Genomic DNA, 15,801 nt, shown 5'->3' with positions numbered 1-15,801 from the left:
CGCGCTTCTGAACGAAAAATACAAATTAACGTGTGGGACAAAATGGCGAGATGCCACCACCCTAAGCAAAGCGCACATGAAGGCACCCTAGTTTGCTCTAGACTAACTCCGTTGCTTACAGTGAGATTTGCAATTCGAACATACAAATAAATAAATTTACTAAACTTTGAACTGCAAACACTCGAATTACTGCGAACACTCAAATAGTTGGCGAATATAAAACGCCCATTTTATATTCAATAACTATCATCGAAGAGCTAGTTTCTCAACTCTGAAAACTAATTTATCACTTCCTCCTCTTTCACAACGCCGAAAAATATCTTGTCTGTGTCTTTTCTATAAAATTTATCATTCTTATACATCACTGAAAGACAAACTTACGTTAAATCCAGCTTTCATTTCCCAGCGTGTAGATCATCAATTCAAAGTCTGAATTCCTCATTGGGTTAGTCCTGCTTATTACAACTCATTTATCCTCACACCATCGGGAGGGACCCTCCTGCACATTTAGCAAACATATTATCCTTTGATTTATTTAAAAATGCGGTGACTGCTTACTTTTGTTTACTTTGTTCTACAATGTACATTTTTAGATGTTTTTTCTATGTTAGTAGCACGCTGCTGATAGTGTTTGTATATTCCTGATTGTATACTTTTTTGTTATGTGCCGCTCCCCTGGGCAATTCCTTTGGGACTTTAGGGCAGTGAAACAAATTAAGAAATAAAGAAATAAACTATAATACTTCTTGCAATTTGATTGAAAAACCACAGGGTACTACTGTAGAGTGGTTGTTCGGGCGAGTTGGTTTGACATCTTAAGGAATCTTGAGCGCAGCAAGGACGAGGACAAAAAAGGGAGAACAGGACACAACAAGGTGCACCTGCACTGTTCTCCCTTTTGTCCTCTCCCTAGCTGCGCACAAGATTGCTGAAGCTACTACTCTAGTTTCGCGCGCAGCACATGCTGACCTTTCCTTTAATTATTCACATCAAAGATATTTTTTGTGCACCATACAAAACTTACTTGTGTTTTGGGTGCTTGCCTTTGAAAATTACTTGTCGCAGACATCAGCGAGTGGAACTACGATATCATCAGGGTCCTAGGGCTAAAATCATTTTGCAAAGGGTCTATTTCGAAAACCGATTTTTTTCTCTCCGAGGATTAAAGGGTTCAGGAAGGCGCATTGTTTGTACATTCAAGAAACAAACTTTCCAGATGACAAATACCAAGGTACGTCTGATCCACGCGGTAAGCAGAAATCTTACGGAGCATAAAAAAAAAGTATAAAAAAAATTGTCCGTTCAGGAACGCCTTACGGTGGGTCTTACGCGGCCTCCAGTCGTAACACGCTCTCCCCCCAAAAACATAATAAAAATGAAGTCTCTTTCTGATATGGGTCAGCGGCTTGGCCCGCCTTCGGAAATGGGGTAAACACCGCTCGAGAAAGAAGCCGCCGCCGCCGCGCCGTTTCATGCTCAAGAACGCGTTGAAAAAATGTAATAAATAAAAAAGAAAAAAAAAATCTTACTTCGCTCGAGGGTCCTTGATCTTGAAAGAGCGCGATGAGGATCGGCTTCCCTGTATTGCAAGCTAGAAGACTGGCTGCTCCAAAGCAGGGGCCAGCATTCTTTTCACCTCGTTCACGGTGTCCCCTCGGGCTGGTAGCAGATCTAAGAGAAAGAAGAGACGGAGAAAGAGAAGAAGGAGAGAATGTGACCCCCTCCCACCCCCTCCCTGGTTTCTGTTGCCTCACCGGCCTCACCAGTCTTCTTCTGTAATTCAGGTTCGGGAGCGTTGGCCGACGCGGACGCAGCCGTCGGCGTTTGACTCGTCGGCGTTCCGCTATGCATTCGTAAGCTCGAAGCTCGCGGGCCGGCAACTAGAGTGTGCAAGAGGGAAATGGGATCCTTTTCAGCTTGAGGTGTCTCGTCCTGTTTCGGAGTGATAACGACGCCGGGCTCTTCGCCGCTGGCGCCTTCCTCTGCTGGAGGTCGGTCGGCCTTGTTGGTGCTCTTGTTGTCCCGCGCTTGTGTGTTTGTTTCGTTTCGCTGGGGACTGTTTGCGATGCTGCCGGCCGCTTCTGGTCGCTTCTTGTTGGTTGGTTGTTGTCGTTGCTGCTTCTGGTAGCTTCTTGTTGGTTTCTTGCTGGTTGGTAGGTTGTTGTCGTTGCTGTTGCTGAAGCTGTTGCTCGGATTGTCCCTCTTGTTGTGAAAAGGGGTGGTCTGTTTTTTCTTTTTTCGATCTGTCTCGCGTCTGTGGTCTTTTATTTTTTGTTATTTTCTTGCGATATATCCTCGCGGGTTACGGGGTATGGTATACGCACCTGCCAATCTTGTCGATTGGCGTGGAGGGGTCTTGGAGGTCGTACGACGGCTAAATTCCGCACGCAAAAAAAGTTAAAAAACAAAACTCTCGCGGCTGTTGTTCTTATTATAAGTAAGAAATATATTTTTCTTTTGATAGGCTGTAAGGTGTCGGTGAGTTGATGTGGGTGACTGCGGTCAAAGCATCGTTCCATCTTCCGCATACACACTTCTAGATTACATGCATACCTCGCTTCGCACTCATAAGCCCATCAAATTTTGTTTTAAACTAAAAATCGACGTGGCGCTTAATATTTCTCGACATTGTTTCTATTCATTCGAAATATTGGGACGGACATATGAGACAATACAAACGCCACATTGTCGTCTTTATTGTCCAAGGTGTATTGTGCTTTATCTCCCTGTATTGTCCTATCTGTCCAAAATAATAATTTCACGGGGAGCTCCCAAAGCTGGGTAAGATTTATGTAATATTAAATTGATTAGGTTTGGAGAGGTTCCGGAAATTTGAATTCAGAACCAAACGTTTTTTTTCTGTTTTTTTTTTTTAGCGGCCATCAGTTGCCTAGAGGGCCTGAGCTATGCTTTGTAATAGTTTCGTTATCTAGTCACATACACGCTCAACCTCGCAGAATAAAGCCTTTTCGAAAGTTCATCAAGCGTCATTGGCAAAAATGTGTTTGATAATTGACTGGGAAATACTTTACTGTTTGAGGCGAGAACGGGAGTTTTGAGGACAAGGACGTATAGGGCTAAATTTCAGGAGGCAGGCACATCACGTGCCGCCTGCCGTAATGAGAGCGAGACGTTAAAGCACTTGGTCTTGAAGTGCACGGGGCTTCGCACTGCCCTCCCTGAAGGGGTAACAGATTTGGTTTTTGCTGGCGACGATGGAAGGACGGAAGAGAAAAGGATTACAGTCGCAAAGAGGCGATTAGAAGATTGGTGGAAATCACCTCGGAAAAAATTGAATGATTCACCACTAATTAGCACAGCTGGGGAGACGGCGGTACAGAGGAAAATTGGGTCTCCCTCCCGTGTTGCTCCGAGCCAAAGTCTGAACCCTGTCTTCCAGTGTGTCCGGTGCCGAGGAAACCCCGACGAGGTTTGACCAAAGGAAATATGGCGGCTCCCTCACCGGGGGGGGGGGGGGGGGGGGGGGGGAGGAGGAGGGGGGAGGAGGGAGGGAGGGGGGGGGAAGGCAGGGGATGATGTTTTAGTTTCTTTTGCCCGGTCCCCAAAGATCATCATGGTGATATCCCACACTGCTTGGTGATATTTAGGGGGTGAAACTTTACTTAGAAGGGCGCGAGGAATCATAAATTTGTCTTTCTAGACTTACGCTAGGTGGCGCAGTCTACCGCCCGTTACAAAGGGCATAGCCATAACTCTCCATCCTTTGGCAGGAAGGGCATGATTGGATCCGCGTTCACGCCGAACGGTGACGCAGACCTCGTGTCCAATACATGCTTAGAGTATCTGAGCAAGCGATGGCGGACAGGTGTTGGCGCCGACTTTTGAAAACGGCCCATTGCCAATAATCTCGTTCGAAAATACGACATACGATCAGACTTGTACACGTTACTGAAAAAAAGTAACTGATTACAATTACAATTACTACAGTCAAAAAAGTAACCGATTACCGTTACTGATTACTGCCTCCCAGAAGTAATTGAACAATTACTGCAAAGTAATTGATTACTTTTCAAGTTACTTTCACGTTACTTCTTATTGCGATGACAGGAATACACAAATACACAGTAAAATATTGCGTACACAATTTTGTTTCGTTATTGTTCCCTTTTTTGTTTTCAGACCCGGACCTTGTCGTGTAGCTGACGCGTCGACCTAAGGAACAAAGCCCACTAAAAAGTCAATAGCGAGTTCCCGCTTCCCGTCGACTTTATCAGCAATCTGCAACGAGATCCGGAACTCCCCAGCCAAGGCTGGTGGCGCGCTTGTAGAAGAGCGTGGCGCAAAAGAAAAAAGGATTTGCCGACTAATCCTAGTTTTATTTTTTTTAGATGTTAAGAAAATGTCAATCATCTTTGCTCCATGGCTGAGTGACTATGTTGATTTTTGTGAGAAAAAAAAATTGTGGAATGAAAAATGTAACTGGTAATTGTGTAATTGATTTTGTAATTGATTACAGAAAAAAAGTAATTGAATTACTCCGAGCGTTACAGCTTGACAAATGTAATTGAAGCGTTACAAAATTACACTTAACTGTAATTGATTACAAGTAATCAATTACTTGTAACGCGTTACGTACAAGTCTGCATACGATACCTGGGTGTGATATTCGAAGAAACGTGACCATATGCTTGATCTTGATCTCGCCCTGCAACTCTAAAGAAAGTTGGGAGTGCCTAATGAGATCTCCAGTTTGATTAATTGCATGTTCATGATTGATGGAGTTAATTGTCTGCCGCACCATTCGTAGCACACGCTGCTCGCCAATACTGCCCGATTTGTATTCGTGGGACGCACACGCGGCGGCGTCAGGCAATTTTAATGCACCTCATGATCTCAACCTCTTTGATTACGCGAGATTGGCCAGGGGTGGAGCCTGGGAACAGTTATTACCTGTCGTGTGCTGAATGGAGACCTGGCACGCATCGAGCCATAGATCATTTATGTCTCGCGATGGGTCTTTTCAACGCAGACTATTAATTTGTGGTGAATCGCGCGTGTAATTGCAGGGATAATGCAACGTTTCCCATGAAAGGGGTCAGGGTCATCCTTCACTTTCTTAGCTTTGAAAGTAATGAAAGCTCCCCGCACTCGAAAGAACGTTACAATGGGGTTGATTTCTTTCGGGCTCGTTTCACTCTCAATGTCCATTATCACACTTTATTGCTGCTCGGAAAACCGGACTCCGGAAAGTTGTTTTTTCTTCTTTCTGATGACGATTTCTGGCATCACATTTCTTTTTTTAAGTATAGTAATTTTTGTCTGCAATCGTTCCATGACGCAATACGACGGCCGTCAATGGGAACTATCATTTCGCAGACACGCAGGAGTGGACAAGTTCGATCGTAACCGCTCATAAAAATGAAGCAATATTGATAGAGCATACATACGCCTTGAAATGCGATTACTTCACAGCAGAGCGAAGGGCTGCACTTTTTATGTTGAGAGAAAACCGTAATAATATAGGTATTTAAAAACGTTTTTGAAATGAGGCTCCACCAACGCCACGCCGCAGAAAAAAAAACAAAAAACGCCAAAACCAACTGCTTCCCCTGCTTCCTCCTCTATTAGTTACAATCTATTCTAATTTGTGCGATAAACATGATTCCAATAAATGCTTTCAAGAAACCTTCCCTCCTCTCTCCACGTATATTAAATGCGAAGATTTGCAGTGTGACCGAACCTCATTAGTGGGGATCTAATTCGTGATCTGTTAAAAATCTGACCCCCATATAAACCGTTTTAATTACTGCAGCCGCATGAATGAAAAACATCTTGTCCCACACTGCTTTGCAGGCCGCGTGAACGGATAATCACAGTGACTGAGCTACGAATGATTACATTTCAAGCCTGAATCCGTATTGTGAAAGCTTCGGATCCCGCGTTGGCAGTTTCAAAAAGCTCGGCCGCTCCCACGTAATTAGCACGCTGCTCCTGCCTTGGGGTCAAAACCGTGCACCAAGTTCTACTGCCCTCACGTCGTATGAACTCTGTAGGTGCTCGTATCATGCTGCCTCTATTCCACAAGCACGTGTAGTATGCAGATCCGAAGAAGCATTTCATTGAATGCTATCGTATAGCACTACTGTTCATTCAGTCCGCACGCTCTTGATCAGAGTGTTCGCTTTACGTGTCGGTAGAAATGACAGGTAACAAACTCCACCTAGATAACTCAAGACCCGTGCGGTCGCTGCCTACCACAAGGCTTCAGTATGTGGTTCCCCTCATTCGGACGCGTATAGACGGACCACTGTTCACAAGGCTGAGCGCCGACGGAACACTCGTGCCCACGCACAGTGCGATGCGTCTCGGACAGTATTGCTCGACATCCCGGTAGTGTGTGGAGTTGTTACGTCATCTATAAAGTGTTGACTGTACTTCGATCCATCTTAAATCCAAGTGCGGCCAACGGGATGCGCCGAGGGGTGAATTGAGCAGTGCCGAAAGTGGGGCGTCACGGCGGTCGCCGTCTTCCCTGTATGTGCTCATCCGCCGGCTTATCTAATCACACGCAGAGAGTGCGCCTTGACTTTACGCTTTTAGTCCGCGTGTATTAGCTTGTTTGTCGGTTTTCAGCACGCTCGGACTTAAAGTGAAAAGAAATGTTTTTGTTTTCTTCTTATTCAGTTCACTTCACTTCATCGTTACCACAGCAGGACGGGTTATTACCATATTAGATTTTACTGCGTCAACGCCCTCGGCATAGACCTTTGCGGAGCCTCGTTATCGCCCTATTCAGTAGCTCGATACCTCGGTAAGGCAAGGGGACGTCAGCAGCGGCAGCTGGAATTTGGCGCGTGTGCAAAGCGCCTGTAAGTCGACGCGCTGTTTATACACAAGCCCGCGTTTGCCCAGACTAGGTGTGAACAGTGACGGATGGACGTTCGATGGATGCAGGATGGATGCTAATAGCTATACCCTCTGTCATGGTCGGTAGCCTGCGCCACCTAGCCTAAGTCTAGGTGCGCAGAAACCGGGGTTTGTGTGGGGAGAAGCGTCCGCGCATGCGCCGTGCGGACAGAAGCGTTACCGTATCGGCGTGACGTCAGAGCCGCATGTTAGTCTCTATAGGATTCAAAAAACACAAGCAAAAAGTGCGTCTTATGTATAAGACTCATTAGGTCTTCTTTCCCCCTCGAACAAATAAATAGCCACTTGACGACCCAAGCTAGCAAGTGTAAACGAGCGGGAGTCGGGTTACTCAGCCTTCTTCAATTGTATTTTCTGCGCTTCAAATCCCAAATATTTCAACAGTTTTTTGTTTTTTTGTTTGTTCCCGCAGGTGATCTGCACTCTTCTCTTCGGCCTGACGGCGGCCCAGAACTTCTACCTCCAGCAAGCAATGGACGGAAGCCTCGGGCAGCCGTTCATGCAGCCCAGCATGCTCTCGTTCACCGCAGCCGAGTCCAACTCCAAGCCTTCCTTCTTCAGGAGGCCCTTCTTCTCAGGCGGCGGCGGAGGAGGCAGTCGCCCTCCAGGAAAGTCCTTCTTCGGGATCAGAACACCGTCCTTCTTGTCGGGTCTCAAGACCTCCGGGAGCTCTCCGCGTCCTAGCTTCTTTTCTTTCGCGAGGCCCCAGCAAAACTCGTTTCCGCAGCACATTCCCCTAGGCCAGCTTGAAGCTTCAGGCGCCCACACTACGTTCCATACGATTCCTCTACACGGAGGCATGAGGTTGCCGTTTTCTGCCGGAGCGGTACTGCAACAGGCGCCTTCTCACATTGCTCAGGCTACAGAATACGCTGAGAGCCAAGCGGACGGTGACCGTTCACCCAACGCGTTCTCCGGGATCCACATCTTTCCGCAGCAAGGCGGCAGTTCCTTCGGCTCCCAGAACGGAGAGCAGGACAGTTACCAGCAGCAAGTTAATTCCGTTGTCCAGCTGACGCCAGCTGCCAGTGGAAGCTATGGCTACAAGACGGACGGGTCTAACGTCTACAACGGCATTATGACGGCGCAACTCGGCGTTCCGGTCAGCCTAACCAACTTCGGTGATGGTCCTGTCTCGATTCCCGTCGGGGCATCTGGACACGGCCAGCAGTCTGATAGTAGCAGCGATGGTCAAGGTTACGGACATTCTTCCGATTCGTACTCTTCGTCTCAAGGCAGCGGTTCTCAGAAGGCTCACCAACAGGATCAGCCGTATTCCGGTTATTCGAGTGGCTATCAGGGGCAGTCAAATTCCGGGTCGAGCTACGGAAGCAGCTCCGCCAGCCTCTACAACGGTGGCACGACGGGTACGCGGTACATCACGGCTCCTTCTCACTCGCCTAACATCGGTTACTACGCATCTCAGGCCGGCTCCGGATACGGCGGCTCCCCTACCACTTTCACGCTGACGTCCGCTAACGGCTACGCCGGATCCGCTGCCTCCGGTTACGGAGGAGGTTCCTCTGGAGGCTACGAACCTTCCATGCAAACGCAGGGTTCCAACTCAAATAAATACGGCCCAGCCTACACACTGGTGGGGACAACGAGTTACGGAGGATCCTCGTCTGGAAACTACCCCAATCAACAATCATCCGGGTATATCACGGCACCGGCGTCCTACGCCGTTCCCGTCTCCTCCTCAGGCTACAGCGGTTCGTCCGGCAGTTTTACGGCGCCCACACGAGGCTACACTTCCAGCCAACCGTCTTCTGGCTACACAACGACTTACACCAGTGGGTCGCCGACTAAGTACACGTCCACGGGAAGCGGGTATGGCAGCAACTATGGCTCATCATCTGGCCAGGGAGCATCTTCTTCGGTAGCGTACGACAACTCTCCAGCCAGCTACGACTCGCAAGGATCCTTCGGTGACCGCTATCCTCCATCGTCGGGCTACGGTGGACCCACGTCCGCGGCGTACACCGCCAAGCGCCCATCCACCAACTACCCAAGCACGACAACGTCCTACAAGAATTCTCAGAGCGCGTCCGCCGCCTTGGCCCAAGCACTCAAGGCGTACGCGAACGGTAACGTCAAGTACGTTTCCACAAAGCCGGCATCGTCAACCACGGACACGGCTTACTCGTCCTCGTACAGTTCAAGCGGAGGTTCCTCGGGGTACTCGAAGGATGCCGCAGCTCCGTACTTCCGCACAAAGGGCACCCCGACGTACAGCAAGTACACTGCCGACAGTTCTTTAAGCTTCTCGGACGGTGGCAAGACATCTAGCAAGACTACCTCTTTCGATCAGAGAACCGTGGGCCAGACGCTTCGGGTCAGCGGAGACGGTGCCAACAGCAGCGATTCCTACAGCACATCCACAAGGTCCACTAACTCACCGAGTAAATCATCGAGCACAGTTTAGGCCCCTGACGTTGTCTATTTTTCCCTGGACATTGAAGAAGGTGGGATGAGGGGGGTAACAATTTGGTCGGTTCTTAAAAGTCGAAGGGTATTCTCGGTACTGTAGGTGGTGCAAGTTAGCAATGTTGTACATAAATGCTCTCGAGTCGTCGTATTGCGCTAGAGATAACCTCGTTTCGGTGGGTCATGCAACGCACTCCCCAACATTTCACTTCACCTTTTTGTTTTGTGTTCGTGTTCAGTCATCCTGTCGCTCCTTGTTTCGCCATGAACCAAAACCCATATGTACGAAACTTGCAAGGAATTTACAAGGAATGGTTTCCATGGCCTTTTTAAGGCCTGCATATTTCCTATCGTGAATCTTTCTTTTACTTTTTTTTAGATGATTTGTGTGTACTTATTTATGAAATGCTGGCTGCTTCTTATTTCGTTTTTAGCTTCTAAAAATTATGTATGCGTGTGATTGTATGTTTTCTTTTTTCTTAAGAACTACCATAGTCTGCTGTCATGACGTAATCTTGTTTCGAATGTTCTTCTTTTTTTTTTGTAATAGAAGTTACGTTGATGCGCACTTTTGAGCGCACTTTATTCTGTGTACGATAATAATTTATGTACGAATAATAAAGTATTATATTTTCAGCGTTGTCATGGGTTTGACCACGCTTTGACTCAGGAGCCTTTCAAACGAGGTAAGTTCAGCCGCGGTTTAACATTATATAAATTGGCCATTCGGGCAGAGACTGTGCGTTAATTAGAAGAAAGACACCTCTTTATTATGGGGGCATCATAAATGTTACTGTATCCTATGTTGTAACTTAGTTTAGAAATTTCCGGGTCATCTGCAGTAGCTTAGCTAGACGTTAACGATTTAGAGCAAGGGTCTCCAAACTTCTTGGCTAAGGGGCCGGTGGGGATCGTTCGGAGTCCCGAGAAGCAAAATCTAAATATAAAAATGTAAAAAAAAAAAAAAAAAAAAAAATGTTTGCAAGTTGCATGACGTAGCCTTTTTTTCCCTCCGAACCGCTGACTGACCTCGCTGCTTTCTTTCCAATAAATGCTTAAGCTCTTCCTCTCTCTCTCTCTTTTTTCCTCAGTCTTCTTCCGTCATACTTTTTGACGCAAATTAAACACTATTATGATTATTATTATTATATTTTACTAAAACGCTTATATCGTTTTACTCAACAAGCAAAGATGACTAAAAAGCTTAGTTTCTTAGATGGCAATGTTTACAGAGCCAAGAAAGCGTACTAAAGCTCACCCTAATCGGACATGGCGCCTTGAAATAAATTTCGAGTATTTGCCGATCAGGCGCCTTGCTTATATAAACCGCTTAGATTTGGCGAGGCAGGAGGATTGATTGGCTGATTATCACACGACGCCTGAAATGTGGCATACTGCTGGATTTTGACCTTTAAAGCCTACACACTAACGGATGTTTGTGAGCTCACTTTTCGCAAATGGAACGTTATAAAAAGTCCTTGCGCATCGCACTTAATTTCTGAAATGAGTGATAAGGCGCAGGCGAGCTGGTTTACGTTCATGATATAAGACAACCCTGACACATGGAAAACATGAAGGATAAACACGACGAAGTCTCAAAACACAGCTGTGTTTCAAGACTTCGTCGTGTTTGTACTTCTTGTTTTCCCTGTCTCAAGGTTGTCTTAAATCATGCACCTAATTTATTGTCTAATCATACTCTAAGCGGCGTCATTTGCTGGAACGGGTCTGTCGTCGGCCTAGATTGGCTCTCTTGGTGATCTGCAGGAACGCGAACTCGTAGACTCTTTTTTAAAGTGCACCTTTAAATTCACCGGTGAATACACATGGTGCATTATTGCAGGCGTTTGTACCCCTCTCTTTGGCTATCGTTTACCAAGGTAAGAATTTCTAACGCTTTTATTTAAACAGAAACATTCATCAAAGCCTTGTAAATAGTATTATCTATTTTTTTTTAACAATGTCTCTCAGTTTTCAAGTTTATGAAGCAAAAGAAGCCAATAATTCGCCACTATATATCTAGGAGGCATTGACAAGGGCTGCTAATCAAATATTCTATTGGTGTTTTAGTAAACATTGCAAGCTCATGTGCTGCCTCTACGTATACAATATAAGGCGCTTTTCAATGCCGCCGCTTCAGGATTATTCGTGCACTCTAGTTTTAATTGAAGCAAAGCCATTCAACCTTCACCTTGACATGATTTTACACCCCACAAAGGGACGGGAAGCCATTTAACTATCGAGCAAGACGGTGTTTTTCAAAGGAGTAGACGCCGCCACGAAGACTCGCAATGCTTGAAAACATTGACCAGACGGAGGCAGTGATGCCTAATTAGAAACTCCGCTAACCACCGCAAACTTGATGAGCTCAGAACCCTAGGAAGTTGAACTTCGCTCTGAACAACGTGAGACCACATAAAAATAAAAAAAAGCCTCTTAAGCACGGGGCTTTTTCAGAGATTTGGCATCAGCTACACTTTCGTAAACAATCCGGCGGTACAAACATCAAATCTTTGACGACTGTACTTTGGCAAGATAGTCAAAATCTATTACATGCTTTATTCGAATAATGGCTGTCGTTTGGTTGATCTTTTATGTTAAGTCTTCTGCTAGTCAGCGAAACGACGTAATGGTCTGCGAATACCGGTGACGGGCGCATGTCTAGAAAGCGTTTTCGATCGAAGACGCTTTCCAGACAGAAAAAGGCACCATCGCGCGATGTTGCCTTTTTACATATATAGTCGAAGGGGGCATCGACTCAACACTTTTATGCGCAGTGAATTTGAACTTACCTGCTCGTTCAGCTAGGAGGGCTCTTACTTTTTATTTCCACAATCAACACATGATATCGCCAACTACAAGAATGCAGATATGTGTAAACAAGCTTGGGCATGAAAATTTTGATGTCTTTGATAGCTACGTAAGTCTTCATAAAAACTAGACGAGATTGTTTTCCGTCTTTTCCTATGCACTGTAGTGTTTTTTTTTATGCATGCTAGTTTTATAGTTATAAGCATTTATAAAAAAAGTATAGCTGAGCACGTTTTTCAGCTAATTGGTCGTTTATTGGCACAAGAAAAGGCTTTAATATTATGATGATGAGGATGATAGTCACTGGGAGAGTGAAAAGGGCAGGGAGGAGTTTGATATCTCCCGCCTCTATAGCACGAGCTTCCTGTATTCGACAACATTTCGGCGTGTCGTTCTCCTCGAGCGCGTGCGCGCAGCGAAAGCGCACCGCTAGACCATAGCCTCCTATATACTGGCAAAACCTGGCAGTTCGTCACGAGAAGCGGCCGCCGATATGAAAAAGGTTGAGCGGCAGACAACGGATGTGAGGAGAGCCACGTGACTGGCGCCCCGCTGCGGCGAGACGCCGAAACACGCCTCTCCCGCTCAAAAAAGTGTGTTTCGGGTCCTCGCCGCTGCAAACGCTGTGCGCTGACGTCCAGGTTCCCCGAGAAGTGGCTCTTTGATCCTCTGTGCTATCAAATCCTCGCGCTCCAAATCTACGCCCGGGCACTCTATGGCTCTGTCGTCGAACTGCCAGGCTTTGTGAGTACAGAGGAGGCTATGGGAAGACATAAAGCGCGCGTGCTGGAGGCCTGGCGTTCGAAACACGTCCTCTGCCGTTCTCTCTCTGTCTGTCACCACAATGTGTTTCTACAAAGTCACCGACTATATAGACACACATTATAATAGTACATTGTGGGTGTATTATTATCGCGTCGAAGCCATTGAGATTGCAAAGCGTATATAACAGACGAGAAGGCCATTAATACGAATCATGAAGGAGAAATCGTAAATGCGTCGTCACAGCCCACGAGCGTAAGGGGTGTCCCCCCCCCCCCGTCCCCCCTCCCCCCCCCCCCCCCCCCCCCAAGAAAATGGCAACAATATATTCCACAGTCACCGTGTAACGCCACGCACTGCAGCTATCCTGGAGGTTGACCGTACAGGCATCGGCGAAGAAGGAAAGCGAACACGAGCGTTTGCTGCCGTCTCGGAGTAAAAACTCGGGTCTGCTGGAGACAGAGAGAAAGGGAGAGTGAGAGAGAGAGCTACAGAAGAACAGGCGTCTACCTTACACATCTCCGCTGCTCTACCCCATCGCCGGATCGCACTGGACAGCAGCAGTACGCAGTTGTGACGTCGTAGGCCGAAAACCAATCAATCAATCGACCGACCATTTATTCATTCAATCAGTCAATACGCTGTCAGTAATTATGGTCTAAGAAAAACTCAAGACACCATAACTTTAAAAAAAGAAGTAGTTACTAGGCTTTGAATACGTACATCAAGTACAGTAATACGTGGACACCGCGATGCGTTTCAAGCAAGCGTGTTACTTGTAAAGTTAGCTGTACGCATGCTTAGAGTAGCTTCAATGCATTGGCGTTGTGCCTGTTATTGTTTTACTCTATAAGTTAATGAATGCTTTTTATTGAATTCAATGCATAAGACTAGCTCCTGAAAGACAACCTGGGCCCGTAGCCAATTTGGCTAGTTGGGACGCAATTTAATAAGGTATTACGATGACAGGCAGCGATGTTGAAAATACTCAAGATACATTTAAAGGAAACGATCAGAATGACGGGTTAAACAAATAGTCAGGTAACGTAAAAAACAAAACCCGCAAAAGCGGCACGCATGAAATAAATTAATGCAATCACAATATATTACAGTCACACAAATTATTATGTGATAAGCAAATGACAGACATACGCTATTAAAACAACAACAACATACGGTGTTTTAAGGAACTGTTAAAATTATGTGAATTTATGACTCATGATGGTTCTAGATTCTAGTACCGCAGAATTCCTAAAGTCTACGGTCACGAAGGTGGGGCTTTTTGGCAGACTCTCATATATCACTCCGAAGCCAACGAAATTTCGTGGTTAGCCGATAACAACACGGGAAAACAAATCACGACACAAGGAGCGTGAACCCAATAAACCCGACCCTGGGTTTCTGAGGTTATTGATCACTACAGAATCTTTAAGTACCTGCATTACCGTAGGTGGGGGATTATCATGTTTTTACGCTTTTCATAGCTTCTTAAAGTAAATCAAAGTCGCTTATGTTTTCAAGTTTTATATTATTTTAAATAGTATCAAAGTTGCGTAAGGCATACACTGCGAACTTTTGGAATTTTAAATAACGAATTTGTTTTTCCCGCTAAGAGTCCGTGTATTTTTGTTTTTTTTTTTCGAACAAGACGTTCTAACTTACTGCACCAAGACAAACAGTATGCCAATGAACATTATTTGTGTTATTTAACCAGCAGTGTGCTTTGTACTTTTGAGAGTGGATAGTCGGTAATAAGAATATTAAATTCAGTCAGCATAAAAGTTATTCTATGGCAGGAATTGAAAGTAGACAAAATTATGACGCTTTTCTTTACTGAGAAAGACGAGCGTTAACTAGCGGGGTGTGCTACCGAATCGCTCGCGTAAAGAGATTCGAAGTTAAAAAAGAAAAGAAAAGAAAAAAGCAATGGCTTTCAATATGTAAATAAGCAACTAACGCATATCGAAACACTGCGAAATAGGAGTCACAATACGGGAAAGCAACATTGGTCGTTTATAAGAAGCGCCAGGAAAAGCGACGAATGAAAATAGCGCGACAACGTGTGCCGTCTGTTGTGCAAAAAGCGAAGTTCGCAGCGGGTGTTGCTCTTTTTCCTCTTGTCGCCAACAGATGCCACCAGATGCCGACTGCTTCCCGCTTCCAGTTTGCTTCTTAAATGTTCCGGTTATCTGTTCATTTATTTTATATATATATACATAAAATTTTTACGGGAAGTTTTGTTCCAATCTTTGATTCTCCAGAGAGGTGGCTTTATTGACGTCGATAAAATGATCAAGTTGCATTGACAATTCGTAATAATCTTTCAGTTCTGAGATGGGTATTCGATAAGTGGAATTCAGAAATATACATGATTTTGTGTCCAGTAATAACGTCGGGGTTTCCTAATTTAGCCAGGGCCTAGACGAAGAAGAGGGGGGGGGGGATGACTCTAAGTCAACAGTTTAAGTATATATGCTGCCATGTTTTTTAAATGTGAACCACGAATGTTTCTATTTATAATCGTCTGCCATTGTTACGCTGTGATGAAGGATGTCCAGTTGTGCTTTATCTGTGTCTGTGTCAGCTTGTTTTCACCGACTCAATGCGTTGATCTAGTGATGAAGTGTGGGAATTATAACTTTGGGCGTATCGGTAATATCGGCCGGGGAATACTTGGGAATACAGCTCGCTTCTTAATATGAAGCTGTCAAACAATAACCCTAATAACACACACACACACACACACACACACACACACACACGCACACACAGGCACACATGAAAGAAGATGTGACACTTGATTGTGACGGCACACAACAACGCGAACGAAATGATATAAAAATAAATATTAATATTACAATATATGAACCCAGAATACTCTATAGAGTTTTAAATGCAATCAAATACGAACAC

At 45.5% G+C, this 15,801-nt stretch overlaps 1 protein-coding gene across 1 annotated transcript in view; it reads left to right on the top strand.

Moving 5' to 3' along the window:
* The window catches only part of LOC8028639 (cell wall protein AWA1-like), a 44,219-nt gene extending 33,928 nt beyond the window's left edge, over positions 1 to 10,291 (top strand). Inside the window, exon 2 of the mRNA XM_040217045.2 lies at positions 7,301 to 10,291. Coding sequence (XP_040072979.1) covers positions 7,301 to 9,313 — 2,013 coding nt within the window. The 3' untranslated portion in view covers positions 9,314 to 10,291. The remainder of the gene's footprint in view (positions 1 to 7,300) is intronic.
* The last annotated feature ends 5,510 nt before the right edge of the window (positions 10,292 to 15,801 follow it).

The sequence above is a fragment of the Ixodes scapularis genome, unplaced genomic scaffold (assembly GCF_016920785.2).
Source record: "Ixodes scapularis isolate PalLabHiFi unplaced genomic scaffold, ASM1692078v2 PGA_scaffold13__105_contigs__length_92229423, whole genome shotgun sequence".
Taxonomy (NCBI): domain Eukaryota; kingdom Metazoa; phylum Arthropoda; class Arachnida; order Ixodida; family Ixodidae; genus Ixodes; species Ixodes scapularis.
The sequence above is the reverse complement of the archived record's forward strand: the minus strand, read 5'-3'. Positions and strand labels throughout refer to the sequence as shown.